General features: G+C 38.6%; 1 protein-coding gene across 1 annotated transcript in view; it reads left to right on the top strand.

Annotated features, from left to right (window-relative positions):
* LOC140228753 (uncharacterized) overlaps positions 1 to 23,904 on the top strand; it is a 197,728-nt gene that overhangs the window by 53,136 nt on the left and 120,688 nt on the right. The window contains exons 4-8 of the mRNA XM_072309029.1: positions 1,227 to 1,538; positions 9,695 to 9,874; positions 18,141 to 18,206; positions 20,246 to 20,330; positions 21,791 to 21,812. Coding sequence (XP_072165130.1) covers positions 1,227 to 1,538; positions 9,695 to 9,874; positions 18,141 to 18,206; positions 20,246 to 20,330; positions 21,791 to 21,812 — 665 coding nt within the window. The remainder of the gene's footprint in view (positions 1 to 1,226; positions 1,539 to 9,694; positions 9,875 to 18,140; positions 18,207 to 20,245; positions 20,331 to 21,790; positions 21,813 to 23,904) is intronic.

Below are 23,904 nucleotides of genomic sequence, written 5' to 3'. Positions count from 1 at the left end.
CTCGTCAGAGAGGTGCATGATAAGCTACCCACATCATGAAACCCAGTTCATGATGACTGTTTTATTATCGCACATTGAGTTGTGCATTATTAATCGTTGAATTGCATGTTTTGGGACCCACTGCAATTATTGCAACTTAGAAATTGTGATGGATGAGAAGCAATAGCTATATGTAGCCTACTGCTTTGTCTGTGTCTCAAGACACACTGTGATGTCTGTCTGAAACCAAGTTCGGAAACTCCACATGTTTTTACGCTGGTTCAAGCTGCATTGATGTTTGTTACAAGCAGAATAGGAGTATGTTTTAGAACCTCTCCTCTATCCAAGTGAAATCTATGAATACCAAGAGAATGCTCAAAGAATTAGCGGACAGTTGTCATATCACGAGAATTCCTGACCAAGGGAATTTTGTGAGTCTTATTTCTTTTCAGCATAGAGATAATACATTGTAAACTTTGAATGAATTACTCACATTGTTCCAGCGTCTAGTACTAGGTGAGGTATCAGCATGCACAGGGCAGCATACTAGACTATGAATTTGAGATATGCTATTTGAAATAACAGTAATAGTAAAAAAGAAAAACAACAGCAACACCCCCTAATTATGCTCAAGAGTACAGGAAACCCAGCATCAATTTCTTTTTAGACCCCATTTGGTGTCCTCTGGTAAGTCTGGTAAGCCACACCCATAAGATACTCTGCTTTCCCCCACAGGGACCTCCCTGAGATATTAAACTTTAGCAATCCATCATTTAATATCCTGTGGATATTTAGGAAGTTGCCCAAGGCAGAATGACACCAATACCAACTACTCCATAACTGTTATGAACTACATCAAAATAAATTTGATTTGTATTGTGTACCAGAGTTGACTTCTCATGACTCATTATCAAATCTTTTTACCTTGATACATAGATAATTTTTGTGAAACCATAGCAAAACCTATTGAAAATCATAGACTACATGCAGTATGGAAATAGATGCCAAAATACTTTGATTTATGGTTTAGGTATATCTATATCATCAGCAGTTATGTAATTATTATTCATTCTATACTTAGAGATCATGAATTTGCTTTGTATTTCTCAAGTGTTTACCTTGACTTTGATTTGTTTGTTTGTGTGTCCTATTTTGGATGGTTGAGTCTCCAAGATCTTATTTGTCAAGGTTATTCATAGGCAGCACAGCCAAAGCGTTGGACTTTCATAAAACTGTTTCAACCTCAGGTAGTCAAAGCCTAGACCGTAAACCTTCCCAGGAAGACGGGGTCATTCAACTCGATGGCGTGACCTTGCAAGGATTTGACCCAGGAAGTGTTCAGGTGGTGCGGACGACCACGACAAAGGTCACGAAGGTCACTCGTAGTCGGTCCCCATCTCCGGTCACGGTCCGTCGACTGTCAAGCGATGGCTCCCCTCACCTCGCGCGCCCGGGTCCCGGGCGCATACGTATGCGCATCACTCCAACGGGGCATGATTCTGAGTCTGAGATAAGTGAGGCGCCCTCTTTTGCCTCGTATTACTCAACCGGGAGCAAAGGTCAGTGTGCAGGTCTCACTGTATGAAATGCTTTGATCTGCGGGCTCCTTCCAGTCTTGTTAAATCCCATCTTCCAACTAGCCTGAGATTTTGCCCCTCGACAACACCCCTGTATTGTGAATGGTTGATCCCTACGTACCACGCTTCATCCCCCCTTATTAGCGATTTTCTGGATGCTGTGATTTTTTAACAAATTGTGAATTGAAAAGGGAAGTTGCATGTCAGCTGGCTACTTGCTTCTTGGATTGATGGAGGAATGTACTCCCTGTGATTCTGGGCACATGACATCACCTTTGACCCATCAGACCCAGCAGGATTTTGTGCTTCACAGTAGCTCGTGGTACACCGCGTAATTCCCTGCACTCACTTTGCATCTCACCAAATTTGCTGCAGAGATAGCATTATGGCACACCTTTAGAGGAAGGCACCGCTTCTTTTCACAAGACTCTACATCATTCATGGCTGTGATAGTCTTGATCAAGGCTGAAATGCTGCAAGTAAACATGCTTCTCTCTTGATTTAAAAAAAAAAAATAGATTTGACAAACAATACTCATGAGAGATCACTCCATCGATCATCGTCATGGTTGCAGTGCTGCTCTCATTTTCATTAAAATCAACCATTTGTATCCATTTCTATAAAACAGAAGAACTCTGCAAGTGTGGTAGCATTTTCGACTACATACGTTTGATTTGAGGCAAACTTCATCGATTGAATGAAATCATTTGTTTTGAATTCAGAAGTGAAAATACCATTTTACGAAACAAGAGCCATTGCATTTCTGATTAAAAAAAAAAACAAACCCACAACATTGCGATATATCTCCTATGAGTTTTTGTTTTGTTTTGTTTTGTTTTATGCCTACGTGATATGCTATCTTGCACATGCAGTAGATCACTCTTTCGTAGGTTTAAGTAGCTAGGCACACAAACAAGTTGTTGTGCACCAACACATACAATAGCTGCACCTGCTTTTGTGAGATATTGTCATATATGACAGATGTACACTGAGTGCAAAAAAAAAAAAAAAAAAAAAAATGTATCAAGATTAGTTGAAAATCATCCTGACCATAGCTAAGATGATATGTGACCCCCCAGCTCAAAACCCATGTATGATCTTGCTATGCTTTAGTAAAGTGTTTGTAGGAACATATATATCCAAGTTTATGATAAGTCTTTGAAGAAGGAATAATGGGATTAGTAACATATAAGAATTTGTTACATCCGATGTATTGCATTCTGCATGAAAGAACTGAATTGGGAAGCTGCTTCACAATACATTCTTGTAACTAGTTGAATAATCAAAGATGGATCCATGTAGTCCTTTAAAGTGAGAAGTAGCAAAAAAAAAAAAAGCAAACCAATAACTAAGCACAGACAAAGAAACCAATGCGAAACAAAACAAACAAAAGCTAAAGATGACAGAACTGCAATGGAACCTGATTAATATGCACATCATATTTCTTCTTTTGCGGCATTCAAATCTGGGGTTCGAATTTGTTGCAGTAGATCACGCCATGTAACGTCTGCTTCATAGCATGAAGGATAGCATGTAGCCAATTGAGTCATTACATATGAGTTTGATAAATGGGCTGCTAGTATGCTCCAGCAGTAGAAGGTTTGAGCTTATTCCACAGTCCGTGGACGATAAATGGAATTGATTTCTTTGTATCATCCAGCCATCTTGCAGATGCATCAAAGGTATCAACCTTCAAGCATATTACCCTGCGAGGTTTTTCTCTTTTCTCTTTCTCTCTTTTTTTCCCTACCATTTATCTCTCTCCTCTCCTTCTCACTCTCTTTCTCTTTCTGTACCAGGCCATGCTAATGATTGTTCCAATCTGAAGGGGGGGGGGGGGGAGTATTCATATAATGCTTGTCATTGTTGGTGATGGCAAAGAATGACATATATTTTGAACAAATTGCCCCGTTCTTGAATGGAACCCACCCCACTCATCAGAATGAAAAGATGTGCAGTGTCCTGTATTTATGCTTCTCCCACCTGAATGGAAGTGATAACCCAGAAAGTGTACTTTAAAAACTTTGTGTGGGGGGGTTGAGGGAGATATTTGTAAACATGTTTGGACCTCCCTTTGAGGCGCCTTTGGGTAATTCAGATATTTTAATATCTTTGTAATAAAGGTGTTATTGCAGAGTGGAATTTGACAGCTGTTAGCAGTTTTTGAAGGGAGGCAGTAGTTTTTAAGGTGTGGTAGTTTGTTGAGAGTATCAAATACTGTATACACCATATATTTTTTTTTTTGTGAAGTTTTTGAGTTGCATGCTAAATGTAATTGACAAATTTAACAACACATGAAAATATTAAATCTGATTGTGACATGAGAGTGATGTGCACACTTTCATTTCTTCATCCATTACTGTTTTCTGCAAACTTAGCCGCTTGTGAAATTGTCGGGAAGTCTCGATTCAGGAAAAATTTGACGTGCTAGATATATATGGCATATGTACAGTAATGATAGAGCACTTGATGTGCGTGTAGGTGTAGCAACGCTGCATGTCGTCATCAGAAATTTGTCAGCTCTTTGGAGTACCCTTGATTTATGGCACGGAAGTATGAATTGCAATTGATACTTGAAAGTTGTTTGGTTACAACAACTTTTCAAGCCGCTGTGAGGGAGAGCTGATCAGGGTTGAAGACTGCACATGCTGTTAGGTATAGTGAAAATAACAAGAGTGGTATATGAAGTTCAATAAGCTTTGTTTGTGACACTAAAATTGTTGTCGGCCCTTTTTAGGGAATCTGATTATACTTTAGTCTGGTAGGTTTCAAAATTTGTGTAAAGTTTCTCAAAGCTAAAGCAACAAACCCAGCCCACGAGAACCATGACTCTGTGTGACCGCAAGGTTCATAACATGTGCAACAACTATTATACATGTACATTTATATAAGTATTCTATTGCCGCACAAGCAGACATTTTACAGATGAGGATGGGGAAACAATCTGGCTTAATTTTGCTCTGTATCTTGTATATCAATTCCTAGTACCAGTACACAATAGTCCTGTTTGCCCCATGTGATCATGATCATATCCAATTATTCCTGAGCTTTACTTAAATTTGGTTGACTTATTTGCTGCCAACATTTTTTCCAGTTTTCATTCAGTTTACAAAGATTTCACATAGATGAAATTTCATATACCTGCACCTAGACAAAAATTCTAGAATAGTATCAGTGTCGCCATTTTAAGAAAATGACATAAGCAATGGCAGTCTTAGTATACAAATAGAACCATTTCATATGAAGCAGCACTTGTAATCAAGTTGTCATTTTATATTCAAAAAGTGTCTGTGCTGCACAAGATTATACATTTGTGTCATAGTTGACTGTGTGCATGTGTGTATCAAGCACAGATGTTTCCTGATAAATCTTGTGAGTCATTTTTGTTATGTCTCGTTTGAACTGACCAATCAGGACATCCCCTCACTGGTCGTCCACCAATCCCACCCAGGATGAGACGCCTACGTGGTATCCATTGTAGAGTGATATTTTGGAGTGACCCCATCCAATTGAATGATTATATACCCAAATTATGTATAGAGAACATATTATACCCTTGTGAAAGACCTAAATTTTAATGTATCATTCTGGTTTTACTTTATATGGCATGGCCTACCCATCCTTGCCCTTTCCTTAATACTATGAAATCTGTATCAAAATGGACATTCAAGAATGATAGATTTCTCAAGGGTGGTTTTCCATAGTAGTAATTTTCACAAGTTTCTTATTCATTTCATTTCATACTTTACTGCGAAGTGAAGGGAATTCAACAATCTTCACAACTTTCTGGCCCCCAACCAGAAGTTGGCACAGCGTAAGGTTAATATTGGAAATCATTTACCATAATCTTAGAATACAAAGTTAGCCCTTGTCATAAATCTAATCCGAGTTTGGGCTCTTTTATGGAAGGGAAAGAATTATAAACTAAAGTAAAAAGTTTAATCTAAAGAAATTTATTAGATTGATACATATTTACCATTGCTCAATTGCAATGACCAATTCTTGGTTTTCATCTTCCTTTGAACATAACCAGAAGTTTCTTCATGGTTCATTGTATACTGGTAGTTTGAGATATATATATATATATTTTTTTTTTTTCTGCAAAAGAGTATGTATGAGCCTGAAGTGAATTTTTGCTTGCCATGGCCATTAGGACAAATCCATTCAAGGCAGGCCATAATACTTCTCCCTTACAAGATAAATTTAGTGAAATAAATAGAGTAAGTTAATTCTCTGCACCAATATGTTTGTAGGAAAGAAACGTTAAATTCCTGATATGGAAAATACTACCCCAAAAATTCCATCAGAAGTAATATGAATGACTCCATATTCAGTATGTTTATCCTAGATGCCTACTAGCCCAGAGTAGTAGATACCACACACAATAGAGTTACATGAATGTGATAGCACGATTGAGATCTAAGTCATAATGAAATCTGTGTATGATGGTTATATCCTCCATGCGATGCAAATACTTCTATGCCACCTCCCCACCCGATCACCACTAACAGCAATCAAGGATTGCTCTACGGTAGTGGCCATTCCCCCCCCCCCCATTGATTTTGCATAGTTATCGCAAAATATGTTGATTTAAAGTACTCCAATATACAACAGCATTTATTTATGGCAAGATATCTACTGACTTTACAAAAAAAAATCATGGATCTTTTCATAAATTTCCCTGTGAGCCTTCTCAAAAGATGTCACAACCATTTGTACGAAGGTAAAAACAAGAATCTATGCTTTAAAAAAAAAATTGTTATCGTCAGTAGGAATGCCAGTGTAATCATAGAGACTTTGCTAGAGACAGCTTCTGCCTTAATTGCTGTTCAATGATTTAGTCAGCTGTGCATTATAGATAACAGACAAGGGAATGTCTTGAATTATCTCTGGGTTGCTATGGCGATGGTATAACAGTGCAGAGATAGTGCAACTGGTGGTGCCTCAATGAATATAATACAGGTGCTTCTCTGTTTCTTTCAAAGGATATGAAAAAGTAAAATGTCAACCTGTAAGCATCAGATCAAAGATGAATATTGCAGACTTATGTAATTTCTGTATTCACCAAGGACGATGTTGCTTCAACGACGTATGATGAAAAACTTGACCATCAAAATCGTATAAGTTCTTTTTTTTTATTACATTTATTAGATCTTGCCTGTGCAATTAATATTTCCCATGGCTGTGTGAAATTTCTAGCCTTGTTGATCCACATGATTTCAAGAAGAGAAATACCCAACTAAGGTCATCTTCATAGTCTGATGACATAACATGTCTTTGTGTTCCTTCCACATCATTCTTTGTACATTTATGAAATCAGACTTCCAAACACGAATTCATTGGAACATTCGAATTTTACTTCATGATATACTATTATGTTCATAAAGAATGAAATACAAATAAAGTGTAAGAATTCATTTTTGGAAGTCTGATTGTACACAAACTTTGTTTCTTGCTTTGATAGTTATTTCTTTTCATGGTTTGACTGATATTTGATTGACGTGTTCATGTAAGAAATGATGATATTCATGAGTTCTCTTTGAGCATGTTGATGATTATTTCATCTATTGCTTGAACATCCATTGCATATTATCTTTGATATGAGTTGTTACACTAATTTGAAATTTTTGCTGTTCTATTTTCATCAGTACTAAAATGTTTTATTTGAGAGTATGTACAAGAAAATGAGTGATGTGTTATTTCTCTTTTCTCTTTCTTTCATAATTGCAATATGCCATATTTGCACTTTTATGTACCTACATTCTTTTTTAGCTCAAACTATGATCACACTGCCCCCATTAGCAAATAACCAAACCTCACCAAGGGTAGGAAGGGTGACCGGTAAACCCCCTCTACCCTCTGTAGGTCCCTCTTACCCTGATGTTCCATCCTCTAGGAGTAATTTTGAAAGTCCTACAGCCCCATCTCACTCACCACCACCACCACCACCACCACCACCACTACCACCGCCACCACCACCACCACCACCACCACCACCATCATCATCATCATCATCATCATCATCATCATCATCATCATCATCATCATCATCACTATCATCATCATCACCATCACTGCATGTCACACTGCTTTCCAATTCCACACCTACAGCAGACACACCACTTTCATCTGCATCATCATCCATGGTAGGGAATGCATCATCAGTGATGCTGTCACTACCATCATCACTTGCTCCTCTCTCTGAGCTGACACCGCCAGATACGTTGACACCTGAAGCGCAATCGCAGAGTTTGTCTGACCTCTCATCTCTACCTACACAGTCCCTAATTAAGTCATGTCTGGCAACAACGGTTGATCCAAACACATCTACCGAACATCATCTTCCTCTCATGGCTCCCAGTCCTTCACACTGCTGTACAACCGCATCATCGATTCTCCCAAATTACACACATGCTTCTCTGCCAACGAGACAATTCCAAGAAACTTCTACATCACCATCAGCTCTGAGTTATGCCACAGTTGCATTGAAAACGTCAGATACACTGCAGAGCTGTCACAAAACTCAACAACTGTTATCCTCATGCTCAGCTCCCTTGAAGACCCCACCCCTTCTCTCATCCGTTCAGGCACATTCTTCCCCCCCTCAGTCGGTAATGTTGTGCTCCTTTCCGATGTCTCATCCTTCCCTTCCACCTTCCTCATTTTCATCTTCGCCATTACCACCGCTCCAACCAGCTTTATCTCTGGCTGGGATTCAGCCAGTAGTAGCATCTATTCCTCCGTGTTCTCTTCCTGTGTCACATATGCCATCTCCAACTTTGCTGTTGTTATCTCCACCTTTTAATGTGTCCTCATCTCTTTCGTCCGCTCCATCATCACTCATTTCAAGACCACGTGATGTTGCTCCTTATGCATCAAGTATCTTATCTCCTCCATTACCCCTATTACCACCACATCTTCCTCCTGCTTTTCATTCCCTTCTCCCATCTGCAACACCCTCATCCATGCTGTCACCACCACTTCTACCACCACCACCACCACCACCACCACCATCACCACAACCACAACCATCAACACTTTTGTTATCCTCATCACCATCCCCATCTCCATCATCATCTGCATCTTCATCGTCATCATCATCATCATCGTCATCATCGGCCCCGTCCCTGGTGTCTCTTTTGTCTTCTCCTACATCCTCCGTCTCAGGGATCGGAGAGGATAAGGAGGAGGAAAGCATTGGGGGAGATCCTTTTGCTTCCAAAGATGGAGTGGTGTACATCTCTTCCTTTTATGTTTGTATGTTCATGAAACTGTGGCTTTCACCTACTATCTCTTAGACATGCAGTCACAAATTCCTGTCATCACTTTGTTCCAAGCTACCCTTCAAATCTGATTTCAAGAAAGTTCATAAAAATGCAGGATTTTGAATCATTTAAAGGAGTCAAGGAATTGAAGATTCTGTACCCTTTTTGTTAGAATTGAAAAAACAATATGGGAAAAAAAAAGTCTTCTGAAAGTTTCATGTTTCAAAAAATAATCATGCATTAGCATTAAATCTGATTTGAAGCTACAAGTTTGAATTGTACCTCAAGGTACAAGTTATCATTAATCCATGGGAAGACAAGAATTGATTCACCTTCCACCTTTTCATGTGTCTTCTACATTGTAGATTTCTGTGCATGTTTCTTTATAAACAAGTAAGTATTGTAGCTATTACAGAATCTTCATCAGCATAAAACGTGCAAGGTTTTGTATCTTTATCATATGATGTCATATAAATTGGGCATGAACAACTTGTTTGAGGAAGGATTGAAAACAAAACAAAACAGAATGGCCAAATTTGCTTGGACAAACCAATGATATTTCAGTTGGACATGCCTTAAAACAATGCTCCAGGGATTATTCAGATGTTTGTTTTAAAACATAGTTCATCTTCACCATATCTCAGAATAACTTGTGTTATCTAGATTTGATGATTGGATGTTACAATTTTGATTGGTCCAAACAAGTGAACATAAATAAGGTGGTTTGTTTGATCTGCCTTAAAGTGAACATTTTGGTGTACATACCAGGCTAAATCCTCTCATAGCTCAGAAACATGTTTTGCTTGTCTTATTCTCTACTTTTTGTTACCTCCTGTCTTTGTTTTGCCACTGTTATTGCCACCCCGCCCCCAGCCCCCAGCAGGGAAGACTCGCAAGGGTGGCGACCCGTCCCTTTTTCCCCACCCCCTGTCCCCCCACCCCCAGGGGACGTCACTGACACGGAGGTGGATGAACCCCCCAAGGTACCCCCCAAGCCAAAATCGGTCAAGACCAACATCTGGCTGACAGCCAACCAGCCTGGTCAGCAACTGGGTAATACCATTCTCTCTTTCTAGGGGTGTGGAGTGTCCGCATGGCTGCATGGACTGGTAGGAAGGCAGCAGGATGCATGATGTCACACTTCCAGTTTGCTCATGGTGTTGCTCATGTATTGTCTTACTAAGATGTGGACTTTGTGTGCTTTTGTGTCCTCACATGTTCTTGAAAACTCACATCTGTATAGGCCCATATCATTTTAACTAGACTCTACCACATCCATCTGTAGGTCGCAAAACAGAATATTATATTCTTTCAGGAGTAGGTCCTGTGAGAAGTTTCGGTCTGAATGCCTGTATTGATGACTATTTAGATAGTCACATTACATTATAGAGCTCAAGCCAAGAAACTCAATAAATGTGCCATAAGTTTAGACTAATAGTGGCCCTGAACACTAGTACTTTGACCATTTATAGACACCTGCATATAAGATTCTACACCAAGTACTTTGGTCGCTGAAAGCAGATGAGGAGTTACATACCATTGTGTATGCTGTAGTTTACCATCCGTAATAGATATTTGAATGGCAGATAGTCTTAACAAATTCATATGTGTATACATGATTATCACTGTGATACTAACCCTTGTAGGAACACATGTTTTGTTAATGTCAGTGTCATCCCATGAAGTGTAGTTACCAGTGGTCATGGTAGTCTTAGCAGCTAGCCAGCAGTTAAAAAGAAAATGCACAGCCAAGTGTGGATACTAACTTTATAAAAAAAGTTCACTGTAAAGTCAGTAGCCTTCTTTTGAATATGTGTGATGTCAATCAAATATCATTCTATGGCAGATTTCAGGTCAGACATAATGAAACAGGTCAAATAATTACTGGCTGTCTTTGTGCTTAGAAAGGATGGAATGCATACAGTGTACACTTATTGAATTTCCCTTCATGTTTATCAAAACATAAACTGTCCTTCAATTCCTTTAGAGCAAAAATAGGTCTTGTGCATTAGGAAAAATTTCAAGTGACAAAACTGTACCACTGAATTGAATGCCGTGGTTTATACTTGACATGAGTCATAGGCCTTATTTGCGATTAGCTAACTTCTGGTCCAGATTCGCTCAAGTCGTTTGCAAGTGACCCAAATTGCTTTGCAAAGGAGGGCTACTAAATTTCAGGACATTGCATCTTTATGGCAGGCATAATTGATGGCACTATATTACATTTCAAACATCTCTTGACTTTTAATATCCCTTTTCTGATCAATATCTCTCAAAAAATTGTGGAAGAAAATGAAAGACTTTGTAGTGATCATATCCTGTTTATTGCAATTGTATCTGGGTGTCCTAATTTGATAAGTGTACCTGTACATCAGTGATGATTCCTGTAGCTGATTAGAGAGGAAAGTTTCATTTTACCTTGGGATGTACCCTGTCCACTTCCATTTTGTCCCAAATCATTTGGTAGGATTTCAGAAATGACAGAGAACAGAATGGGGAGATCAGAAATAGTTCAGTGGCGATGTAATCAAACAGAGAAAGTGAAACTGCAGCTGCACGGCATGCGTGGGGCATGCCGTCATGTAAACAGTCCGCGGCATTCTCAGCTCGGCGACGGTCGGGTATCTCACGTGGTGCGGATTGATGTGAGGAGGGTTTGAATGATCGCATCTCGAACGTGGTAACATGATCATTGGAACTGTAGGCACAGTTACACCCCATCTATCTTTCTCTTTTCTTACCCCCCTTACATTCTGAACATTTTAAAGCACATATCCAAATTTTGAGCATTGATGCTAAAGGGGTACTTGAACATAGCAAGTTTCATCTTATGGCACATGCCGTATAAAGTGGTGTATATCATGTTACAGATGATGCAACAATACTTAGCCCAAGAACAATCAGCAGGATTAGCTGGGTAACACTGGCAAGAAGGAGTTAGCTCTCAATAGAATGTAGAAGTAGTGTTAATCAAGTGATACATTGTCATGGAGACATTGAAACTGGCATCATCCACATGAACACGTGTGATATTAGGGGTGAATGACTGAGAATATTTGCTTGATGTAGAATTATTAAAAATCGTTTATCATAGTCAAGCAGTTTAAGCTACCCTTGATGATATCTTTAGAATCTTTGATTTGTTTTCATGACATTTTGTACCCTGACATGCATATTAACAGCATGCTGACGTTAATGATGTCATGTTTGCATAACACTATATTATATTGCCTCATTTCTCTTCACAGTGGCTTGTGATTTCTGTCAAACATGTTTACTTACTTCATACAGAAAAAAAATGAATCGTGTGCTGCCATCTACAGATGAGAAACCTTGTTTCATTATTGTCTGCAGAGTGATAATGATGCAAAGAAGTTTACGTCAAGATGAGACAACTTTCGTTATGGATTATGTAGCTTTGCCGTCAACTCGAAATTTGATTAGCAGGAGTAAATGGGCAATCATCCCCACTGGAAAGAATAGATGCCACTTAGTCCACACGAGGCAGGAAGGACAGTGGGAGAGACGATGGGGGGAGAGATGGTGGGGGAGAAGGATGGTGATATGTTTTTGCTGGTCAGGGTGTCAGGAGCAAACGGGGGCTAAAATGTCAAGCTGATTTGGTGGTGGTGAAGCAGAATCAGGCAACGGGGATGATTGAAACACTATCGGCAGCTGCCAACTCAGTCACCGCTCTTCCCTTGACGTCTGCCAACAGTACTTAATTGAGTTTAGAGCATCAAAGCCTGCTGGTTATACCGTACTGGTTTTCTATACATGTATGCATATTCGTTTATGTGTACACAATGCATGTATGTAGTATTTATATATTTAAGCGTACATATATGATACTTGATTATACTTGCATATGTATATATGCATAGACATATCGTGTGATTTACATCTGAAGTGAAATATATGTCTGCATATATATGTGTGTACACACACACACAAACACAAACATATGTACAAATTCATACCCATGACCACAGACATACTACTCGTGTATACTTCACTTGTTATTTCACTTCATGTAATGATACTCATTTTCGCAGTTGAATGATTGGCCATCAAAAACTGTAAAAGCTAAATTTGATACAAATTTATGCAGCAGGAGCTATTCCCAACTCCCTCTTGCTCCTTTCTTCCATGAAATCAAGTTAAAGTCATACATTGTATGTTGTGGATTCATTCCATAGCTATTTCACTTTCTTTTTCTACAGCATTTGAGTACATAGTCATTTTTTTTTTTTTTTTTTTGGGGGGGGGGGGGTTCAGCCTGACACTGAACAAAGAAGTTGCAGGAATGATCTGATCACAGTATTTACTGACAGAGACTGCTGTGGCGTTAACCCGAGGCATGGAGGATTGGACAGGCTCTCGTATTTATTTTGTAACAAGAGCATAAAGAGGAAAATTTGGAAGGATTTTCTGGTTTGTTATCGCGTGCCAGACACCCCCACATTTAATGTCATCACTTGGGTCTATGCATGGCATTCCTGCCATGTTTCACATGCCGGGGTTTTGTGGCTGTATTCTATGGACCGTGATCAGCTGTGCCTTTTAAAGGGGGGTTCAACTAGGACTGGGAAAAAGTCAGGGAAATATGATATAGTATGAAAGGGATGTACCTTAGGAAAAACAAATAGTGTATTTAAACCAATTTCATTTGATTTGTTTGGTAGATGATTTACGATTGTAAATGTTTACATGCCCTTTACTGTCTTAAAATAAAATACAGCATTATGTTATGCTTGTTTACAATGTCTTCATGAGAATTTTATGTAGGCCACAGCTCACAAACTTCTAAAATAAGACAGTTTCATGTGTTTTGATTTACATGTACTCTGGTGAGATGAATCGGTATTGCAAATGATTGGATTCAATATGGATTGATTAATATTTTCTAGACACATATTTCAAAGAAACATGCAGTATGAAATGATTCTTCCCTCATTTTTTGTTTTTAGTTCTATTACCAAGAAATGAAGTGTTGCAAAATTAATGCATGAATATTCACAAGAGCTGGAACATCAATCAAGCTTCATGAATGTATATATTCCTTGATTGCACTTTGTATTCCATAACTTGCTGTCAAAGATTGTTAGCCAATTGAAAAGATAATTGCAATCACTCATGTGGACATCTGTGACTTGTTGTAGTTTAAATAGAGTTCGATGTTGAGGAGCTGTAAATTCATTTAGTCACCTGTCCTGAAGTATTCAAAGCTGCTGCTGGGTAACTGTGAGTAACTTTGGTCACCATGGCAACAGAAGGGCCTCATCCAGCCAGCCATGAGGATTCTGTTTCTTGCTATGGTAGCTGCAATTATTGCAACATGAATATAATGAGTGGAAATCACTCGATGAAATGGAACCCTTGTGATGATCTTTGCTTTTAACGCTAACTAATTGCACACTTCTATGAGGTCCTGATAATTTGTGAAGACATAAGTAGACACGCGATGAAATGATTTACGAAAAGAGCTGACTGTCAAATGTACCCGGTAGTGTGCAGAAAGCATCCTGAAAGCTCTTTGGAAAGTGATGTGCGTTCCAATATCTTGATAGAATTCTTTCCCACTTTTAAAGGCATGTACAATATGTATGCTCTTTGTGCTTGCATCTGCTAGATAACATTTTGATTTGTAAAAAGAAGTGGAGATCAATTTTGTCCTAAAATGAAAGAAATGATATAATATTTTTACAGTTTAAAAGGCAAGGAGATGCATTGAAAGATGTCCACTTAACTTTCCCATCTTGAGTAGATGTGAACTTTGTCACAAGGATTTTTTTCCTATGCTGGTTAAAACAATTGATATTTAGCTACATGTGATAAAAACATACTGCAAATACTTCAGAGCAAATGTGTGCAGATAGTGTATTTTGAATGTGAGGGATAATACTTGGTTCCACCAAAACATATGAATGTGTCAAATTATTTCCCTCAATATATAAGCGAGAAATATATTTGAAGTGATACTTCAATATCCTTGTCCATTGAGCTTGGGTACTATTGTGCTAAGGTGAGGGAGTTAAAATATGCATTTATCACCATGATTGTGACTCTTTTGCTTCTTGGTTATTATGCTATTCATATGATATTATTTGATTTGTTTAGATTTAATTTGATATGATTTGATTTGGTATTGTACATGTAGCTTATTTAGCGCTGCTCTCCTGCAGTGAAATACAGTGTTGGGCGTTACTTCTGTTTCCAGCTGGTATTGGGGGGGGGGGGGGGAAGAATACAGCAATGCAGCAAAACAAGCATAACAGCTTGGTCAAAGATAAAGCAGTTTTTTTTTTCTCTGAAGCTTTTACCAAGAAAATGCTTTCTGTAACCACACATTACACTCACTAGGGATCCATGCTTTCAATTTGGCAGTGCTTCAACAACCCATGCATTACAGATACTGTATGCATACATGGAATATATACTTGTCTGTTATGCATTTTGCAACCTTCGTTGGAATCTACTTTGTCAATATCTGATGTTATTCAGCTTCTCGGAATTCTTTGGCATATCCTGTGGGCATACATACATACAGCATGCAGACTAAATTTAGCGTGTTTGACTTTCACTACTCTAGAGTGTTTGTATTACATATCACTTCTATGCGAACGACCTTGGGAGAAGGAAGGCAGACATAGAGCTGAGAAGTGCTCCCTAACATTTTCTTTCAAATTACAAATTGATGTGTCATGAAGAACTTGTTCATTTTTTATTATTATGCCATAAATTCCAAAGGTCATTTGTCACTGCAGATAATCTGGTGGATATGAAACAGGAGCGTGTTTCAGAGGATAGCTGTAGTGCCATATTGTATGAAGTTGGACCATTAGAAGATGATTACGTATAGAAACATAGTGATCAGTCATCTCTTTTGCGTGCTCATAATTTGAAAAGATGGTCGCAGATGTAGCAGACACCTGCTGCTGTTGCTGTTGTAAATGTACTGTAGCAAGGGACAGTTTAGATGAATACGTATTGGGTCATTACTGCTAGATCATCATATGCGGTCAAAACATTCTTTTAGCATGAATGGTATACTCATCTCCTCACACCATTAACTGGATATCCAATGATGATTATTAGCTGTTATGATGGCATAATTCTTGCACTTTGTTCAAGTGGATTGTCAGCTGGCAAATGGCCATTCTCCCTAGCTTGATGGTCCCTTTGTGATTGTTCGTTGATTAGATGTTCATGAAATATCATTCAATGAATGCAAAATGGATGAATTCATAAACCGTATCATCATGTAATACCGAGTACACTTTCAAACAAACTTGTTCCTGAGCGACGGGATGCAGAGTTTGATTGCAGGTTAAAGATGAGGCAGAGTTAATGCTGTTCCCATGACTGTTGCCATGGAGATTTATTCCCCTCACAAACAAAGTGATCTACATTGGAAATCCTCTGAATAAACACTTGGTACAACATTCACCTTATAATCTGGAACTTCTCGAGAAGGAACCATGGCTTGTGTGCAACAAATTCTGTGCAGAGCTAATCTTTAATGTGATGCTTTTTTCACTGCATGATGGGAGACTACAATCCACTTTAATCAAATTATATTTTCTAAGTGCTAATTACATCTGTCTGCCATTAACGAGGTGATGGCAGACAATTAATCACAAGGTCCCTTGTTTGAGTTGGCTAGCAGGAGCGGTTATGCCCCAAGGCAAGTCAACTTATTCTCATTGCACAATCCTTTGGAGGGGACTGCTAGCTGTTGGCCCCATGGTTGCTGGCAAATAAGCACTCAGTACTTTTTTTGTGGTCATATTAATCAAATAAAGTTAAAAAAAATTGAATTAAGTGTTTCAAAATGATGACTTAGTCTAGGCAAAATTAATTTCTGAAATCACTGTTCTCCTGATCATAGGCTATCCCCTAACAATTCTCTGATGGAAGACGGCTGATTGCAGTTTCATCCTTTGCCATTCAGCAAGTTTATTCAGTTTATGGGACTGCATGATAGTGGCTGGCAGTTCAGTCGTGCTTCAGACTCAAACATCAGTTGATACGAGACAAGCATATACAGCCACCCTTTCCCATACATAGTATTCAACATGCACAATGGCAATTTTGATGTCTTTTTTTGATATAAAAGTCTCTTGCGATAAAATGGTGTGTATATATCTTACAAGTGTATGCAACTTGGGATGATTTGCAAGGGTCAATCCAGGCCACGGCTTAAAAGCGGAAGCCCCGCTTCAAATGGGAGAGAAGTTGTCTCCCCTGCTCCTTATGTTTGAGCAAGGGCCCCTGATGTGGGTGAGTGATTTTTCAGCACCCAATCAGGTGATTTATAATGAAATGCTGCAATGTTCACTCAGAGGCTAAATTAGGTAGTGCGTTATGACATGACTGTATGACTAACACATCACTATTCTGTGTGTCTCCATACTGTAGCATTGTTTCACAATAAACACAAAACTACACCATGTACATAGTGAAAACTTTGAACATGGCTGCATTCATTATTTGTTTGCCAAAACCTGTGATATTGTGGCTTCCCATTATATCGTCTTCATCCAGTGATCCTATTTTTCTGAGCTTATAGCATACCAGGTAGTGCTCACATGGATATGCATAGTGTGGGACTACAGTCACAGTTTATTTGTAATCATATGATGCAATTTTGCACTGTGTTTACACATCCATGGTGATGTGATTGACAGAATCTTCCGAATCCCTATTCAACATTATTGCATCTGATGATGAGCAAGAGTACATTTGTGTAAGTTTCACGTTATGCCGTGACACTGGATAAAGTGATGAAAAATGAGAGAAATCCATTTCACATCATGCTGCGACATAGAACAATTGATAATGCCACAGGCAGGGGCCTGTTGATGGTACAGTGATAATCTGTGGTGGTATGGTATGGGACAGACAATTAAGTTCTACCCAGCCTATTGATGCATGTGCATCAAAAAGTTAATGGCAATGTTTGTAGTAAGCAGAATATCATATTGTCTTTGTTATTTTTATGCATTTCTTCTTTGTTGAAAAGCTCAAGTTAACGGTTGCCATGGGAATGATAAGAAGTCACAGTATCCAGTGGCAGAGCAGTGCTTTGTTCTTGCAGTCATTGTCTAGACTGTGTTGGATCTGATAATGAAGAACAGTGTGAAAAAAACAAACAACAAACTTAAAGAGTGTTGTTCCATGGCATTATTTGTGAATGCCTTTGTTTACAGACTGACACTCGGTAGACTTACATGACTTTCCTCATTTAAAAGAGAAAAAAAATTGAACTTTAATGAATTTTTCTCTGTTTGTTTTTGTTGTTTGTCTGTATCACCAGGCTCTCCGACATCGCCTCCGTTGAGCCCCACCAATGGTTACCCGATGACGACGGCTCAGCAAAAAGGTCAGTGGATTCTCTCTCCCTGAGTCACACCGTTCCTTTTATTTCATCTCCTGTGATGGATCGGTGGGAACGGATGGTTTGTTGGTTGCATGATTCTGCACTGGCATCGTGTCTTCTTTCCTGTCTGACAACTGCACATGAATCTTTCTTCTTTCTCCTCCTCCTCCTCCTCCTCTTCTTCTTCTTCTTCTTCTTCTTCTTCTTCCTCCTGCTCCTCCTCCTCTCCTTCTTCTTTTTCTTTTTCTTCTTTCAAAGATCAGCATCTATCATTCTTGTCTTCGATCAGAGATGGTGAACCTAAAACACTCCTTGTTTCACACAAACTTTGCCTTCACAGTTTGATATGATGTGCTGGCACTGTAACATTATTTTTGCACACTAGCTGATATTCTTTACTCAGAAATGTTTTGAAGCAGTTCTTTTTATTGCCAGTTTATTTATCATTGATAAATTTACCCATTTTTATTTGATGATTATTCCCATTATTGACAGCAATGTACATGGCTCTGATTATGATGCGCAAGGCAACAAAGTGTAAAGCCATTCATTTTTACAATATGTAAACATTTCAGCCCCTTGCTTCAATTTCACAACCAAATGATCATTTTCTCTTAAAGTTATGAATTTTGTAAAGTGTTTCCATTATTATGGTGCTTTGGCTCAACTGTCTATTTTGATGTTACACCTATAGCTGTTGTTTAACCTAGGACAATACTGTGTGAATATCTAATTTATGTGATGTGTTCTATTGACTCTGCTCCAATATGACTGGTTTCTGTAATACATTTCAAAGTATACAATATTTGTATTGGTATCAAAATAATTTTCTTATTTTAAAGAACATGATATGGGAATGATGTTAATGTCTCATTATGCTCAGATTTTCATTTGTTTATTGCACAAAAATGGCAACATTTTGTAATAAAATGGCATGAATGCATGACAAAAAGAATGGTTTATGCCAATTCAAAATGAAATTGTTTGTGCCAACCATATTTGACATTGCCTGTTACTTGCCTGATGAGTTAAAGTGCCTAGATGTGAGTGCAATGGCTGTGTTCTCACTTTATGTAATGGAGCTGTCTCTTCAGTTCATCAGGCAGATTTATCCATTAAATAACAGCAGCAGTGCATCGTGACCTGTGCCATTAAGAGTGCATGGCATCGTGAATTTACCTACTTCACTGTTCACTGTTGTGGAAAACTGCATTTTCCCCGGACTTACGCCAATCGAGGACACGGATCTCGATGCAATTCCTTGCATTTCACCTCATGGTTCAAAGAACCAGTCTTTTATTTTTTTTTTCTCCCTTCAAGTGATGAAGTAGAAAATTGAGGGATTATGTCCATGCCTAAGACCCCATTTACAGTGCGAGGCTCGGCCGCGGCCGAGCCCACCTTCATTTCAGTGTAAATGCGCAAAAGGCCAAATGCGAGGCCAAAATTGGCCGCGCATTTGGCCTCGCTCTGGAGGTGGTCTCGGCCGTGGCCGAGCCGCGGCCGAGCCCGGCCTTTTCTCAGTGTAAACGCAAACTGGGCCAAATGCGCGGCCAATTTTAGTCTGGCTTTCAAACCCTCTGCCTATACTATTTCGTTATTCAGGATATTAACCCCCTCAACGTCGAAAACTAGTATGATTTAAGGTGGTTTTGTCCTGCAAAGGATTCTTCCTTCGGCAAAGGCCTTTGCCCGAACGGCGACTTTGTCGCCACGGAATTCAGTTGGCAAAGGGTCTGAAAACCAGACAATACCAAGTTGCGTTTGTTTACAAGCAGAGCGCCACTACGACAAAATATGGAAAGGTTTGAGCCCGGCAGTGTAAACGGACAAAATTGCGGGGCTCGGCCTCGCAATTGAGGTTGGGCTCGGCCGTGGCTCGGCTGCGGCTCGGCCCAGCCCCGCACTGTAAACGGGGTCTCAGTTCATATCTTAATTATTTCTGAAGACTCATTAGGAGATCTTGTTAGTGCGTTGGCGATTTGTCGATGTGACCAAGTCTAAAAGGATTACCCACTCTGCTGCATGCACACACAAAACAGGATGGGTGCTGACAGATATGACTACGGGCTTTTTGCCCAAGTCTCGCGGAGCCGCGCTTTTCGAGAGGCGAAAACAATTGCATCAGTCGTGGGATGAAGGAGGTATCTTGTCATCTTTTTTTTTTTTTTTGTTCCCCTCACCCTCAACTCACTGCTATTTCCCCATCCTATGCTTAGTGTTGTATATTCATCCCCATTATTATTATTATTACAGTCAAACCTGTCCATAGTGGCCACCCAAGGGATCCGACAAGAATGGCCACTGTAGGCAGGTGGCCACTGTAGAGAGGTCATCCATTTTAAATTTCAACACTTGCATTGTATGATAACGTAAAATACCCCTTGGTATTCTTTAAAAGAATATTAGCAAGTAAGTTTGCATGAGCAACGATAATAATGGGGATTTGTTTGTACAATTTGCTGCATTTTGAATTTTCTTTTAGCCTCTCTTTTGATAGAACTCGGTAGAATTCACGCAATGAACGTAAAAGCCAACAAATTCATGACTGATGTAACGCTTGAGCTAAATTTTTGTGGCCACTATACGCAGTTCAATATTTACTGCGGGATACAAAATGAGTGGCCACTGGCCGCGTTAGGCAGGTGACCACTATAATATAAAGGGTCTGTAATACAGCAATTTCGTGAAGGGGCTCTTTAAGTGGCCACTTTAAGCAGGTGGCCGCTATAGACAGGTGGCTGCTAAGACAGGTTTGACTGTATTACTATCATTATTATTATTATTATTTCTTTTATTTTGTATCAAGTGAAGGAAGCTCCCTATCCCGGTGTATTATTCCGCTTAATCCGTCAGCCATCCGTGTTTTCTAACCCTGTCCTCACCTTATCATAACGTCATTATTATAAGTCTGCAGTCAATGACTGCTGGCATCATGGTTTTGTCAGGGAACTAATACATTCTGTCACTATTCTATATGGAATATGAAGTACACACTTCACTTCTTTTACATGCAGGGCTGAGATGATCACATCTCTGTCTTTTTTTTTTTTTTTTTTTTTTGCAGCGGATGTGACCTTTAGGGAGTGACATGACATTTTAGGAATGATGCGACAAAAGTTTCTTTGTGTTTTCTTTGTGATGAAATGCCATAGTTATTTGCATTTATATGTACGGTTAAATGACGTTCTTCTGTGAGACTTTAGAATGCTGGGACAGTCAAATATTGCTTTTGTGTATTAATTATACAGCAAGAAGATAAACCTGGGAAAATGAAGGAGTGATATCTGAACAAAATTATGAAATATTAAAGTGAAATAAGTATTTTTTCAGTGTATCCACTTACAAAAGAAAGAGAGGAGTACATTTTTAGATATAGGCAAAATAAACATGGTATCAAGCCACCAGTTATGATTTTGAAGGTAATCTGTTGATTAATGATACAGTACAAAAAATATGTATCAATAAAATTATAGAAAGAGATAGTGGATATATGAATATATAGATAGACAGACAGATATTTATATATATGAATAGACAGATAGATAGAGAAAAAAAGAAAGATTGGGAGGGTGAGAGAGAGAGAGAGAGAGAGAGAGAGAAGAAATAGTGTGTATTGAGAGCCAGTAGAGCTCTGTGCAGATATCAAAGTATTGGTTTCTTGTTGGACATACAGGTCAAAGGTTATTGATGTCCTTGGGTGAAGAAAGCGCCATGCTGTGACCTGATTCACTTTTGGCTTGTAGATTGATCTGTTTGTCGTCACCATGGCGACAAACGAGATGTAGTGGCTGAGTGAGGAAAGGATATTGAGCAAGCAGCCATTTCAATTCTGAATCTCTCTTTTTCTTTTCCTTCTTTAAATCTGCACACAGACATGAAGCAAACATAATTTAGTTTAAAGACTTTGATTTTATAAGATTGATTTGGTGTTTATGTCTCATACTTTCATTTGAGTAAAAGATTGCCAAAGATCTGTTTGAAAATGTTCAATGGAAGTTCATCCTTCTTGTTCACAACAGACAATATCTATGCTTTGTGTCATGGAGTTTGTGTGGAAATTCATGTGGGATGTTATGGGTCATGGGTTTTATTTGTACATGTTGGATATTATGTAAAATGAAAGTTTTAATGTGTACCCGACATCACAATGTTCCCATTACCAAAGTAACCTGTGCTTACCTTGTACACCCATGTTTGTGACCAAGTATCTATTGGCAAATGGTGCCAATGACATTGAGCAATGATGTATTGTATGATAAATGTGTGGTACTTTATTAATGAGAAACCTGTCTTATGCATGTACATGCAAATATTCTGTGATGTGATATATACCTAACCGAAAGCATGTCTGCATAAGGCCTAATGCATGTACAAGGCCCTTGCATGCATCAACATGTACATAGTGTATCAACACACTATTGACTAACTGCATGAGCTACAATGTAGTGTTTTTATAGCCTTTTGAGACCTTTAAACAGTATGTATGTTTCACTCTATGTTACATGCATATACAGTGTAACCAATAAGAATTGTTGCACTTGCTATAAAAATAAAGGATGATGTTTTCATGAATACAATTTGTAGATAACACAAGTTGATTTATGAGTGAATAGAGTGCATGCTATATATAACGTATTATCTCAAGCTTACTTTTTATGTGTTAACTTATAAAGCTCTTCGGCTTACTTACAGTGAATTTCCTCACACCATGTTCACATTGGTTTATTTGTCTGATTCACCTGATTTTACTCATTTAAACCAATGTGAATATAATGATTAACTGCTCTTAAAGTCATTAGATTATTGCACCATATTAATACAGCAATCCTGCACAGAATAGGGAAAAGGTATTGGGGGGGGGGGGATAAAAGAGCTTAGTCATTTGAGTATGACAATCGACATATGAATTTATAAATTATTGAGCATTTATACATGGAAATATGACTTTAAAAAAGGTCGTAGAATTATTGAGAACTACATGTATAAGTCATTTTGTACCTTAAATTCACATGATAAATAATTATGCTACATCCATTGATTGCTGTCTCAAATTTCCTCACAATTTCCAGTAATATTAGACCTTAGCAACAAAAACAACAACAACAACAAATAAATATCTTAACTTTTTAGCAACAGAGGATCCCTCAAAAACAGACCAAAGAGCACAGGGAATACCATACAGTTTTTGAAGCTGTGAATTTACAGTAATATAGATAAACATTGTCAATGACCGCCCCCTTCCCTTCAAGAAAAAAGATGCCTTTCTTAAGCCAACCTCCACAAAAGACCCCAAAGGAAAAACACATTTCTAATTCCAATGTCATTGTTCATCATTTGGGTGAATATGCAAGCTGTTAACTCTTCATAATTAGTTTTTTATTGGATCACTACTTTTGCATCAGTGGTGTGTCACAAGTACTTGAACCTTCCAAGATTCAGAGGAGATTACAGATTTTACGTGCACTGTGACAATATCTCCATAATTGACCTTCAGGTGTAGTTTGCCTGACAAAAAAGATATTCAATCAGTTTGCCAAATTACACTTTCAGGAATCCAGTAGAATCAGGGTGTATTGCCTTTGATTTCTTGATGAGATTCCAGAGCAGTGCAATAAATTGGTAGTGTCGGCCTTTGTCATCGGAGGATACTAGTAGGAAGTATAAGTCAATATATTTCTCTTTTTGTGAATATTAAGAT

The sequence above is a fragment of the Diadema setosum genome, chromosome 5, assembly GCF_964275005.1.
Source record: "Diadema setosum chromosome 5, eeDiaSeto1, whole genome shotgun sequence".
Lineage (NCBI taxonomy): Eukaryota > Metazoa > Echinodermata > Echinoidea > Diadematoida > Diadematidae > Diadema > Diadema setosum.
The sequence above is the reverse complement of the archived record's forward strand: the minus strand, read 5'-3'. Positions and strand labels throughout refer to the sequence as shown.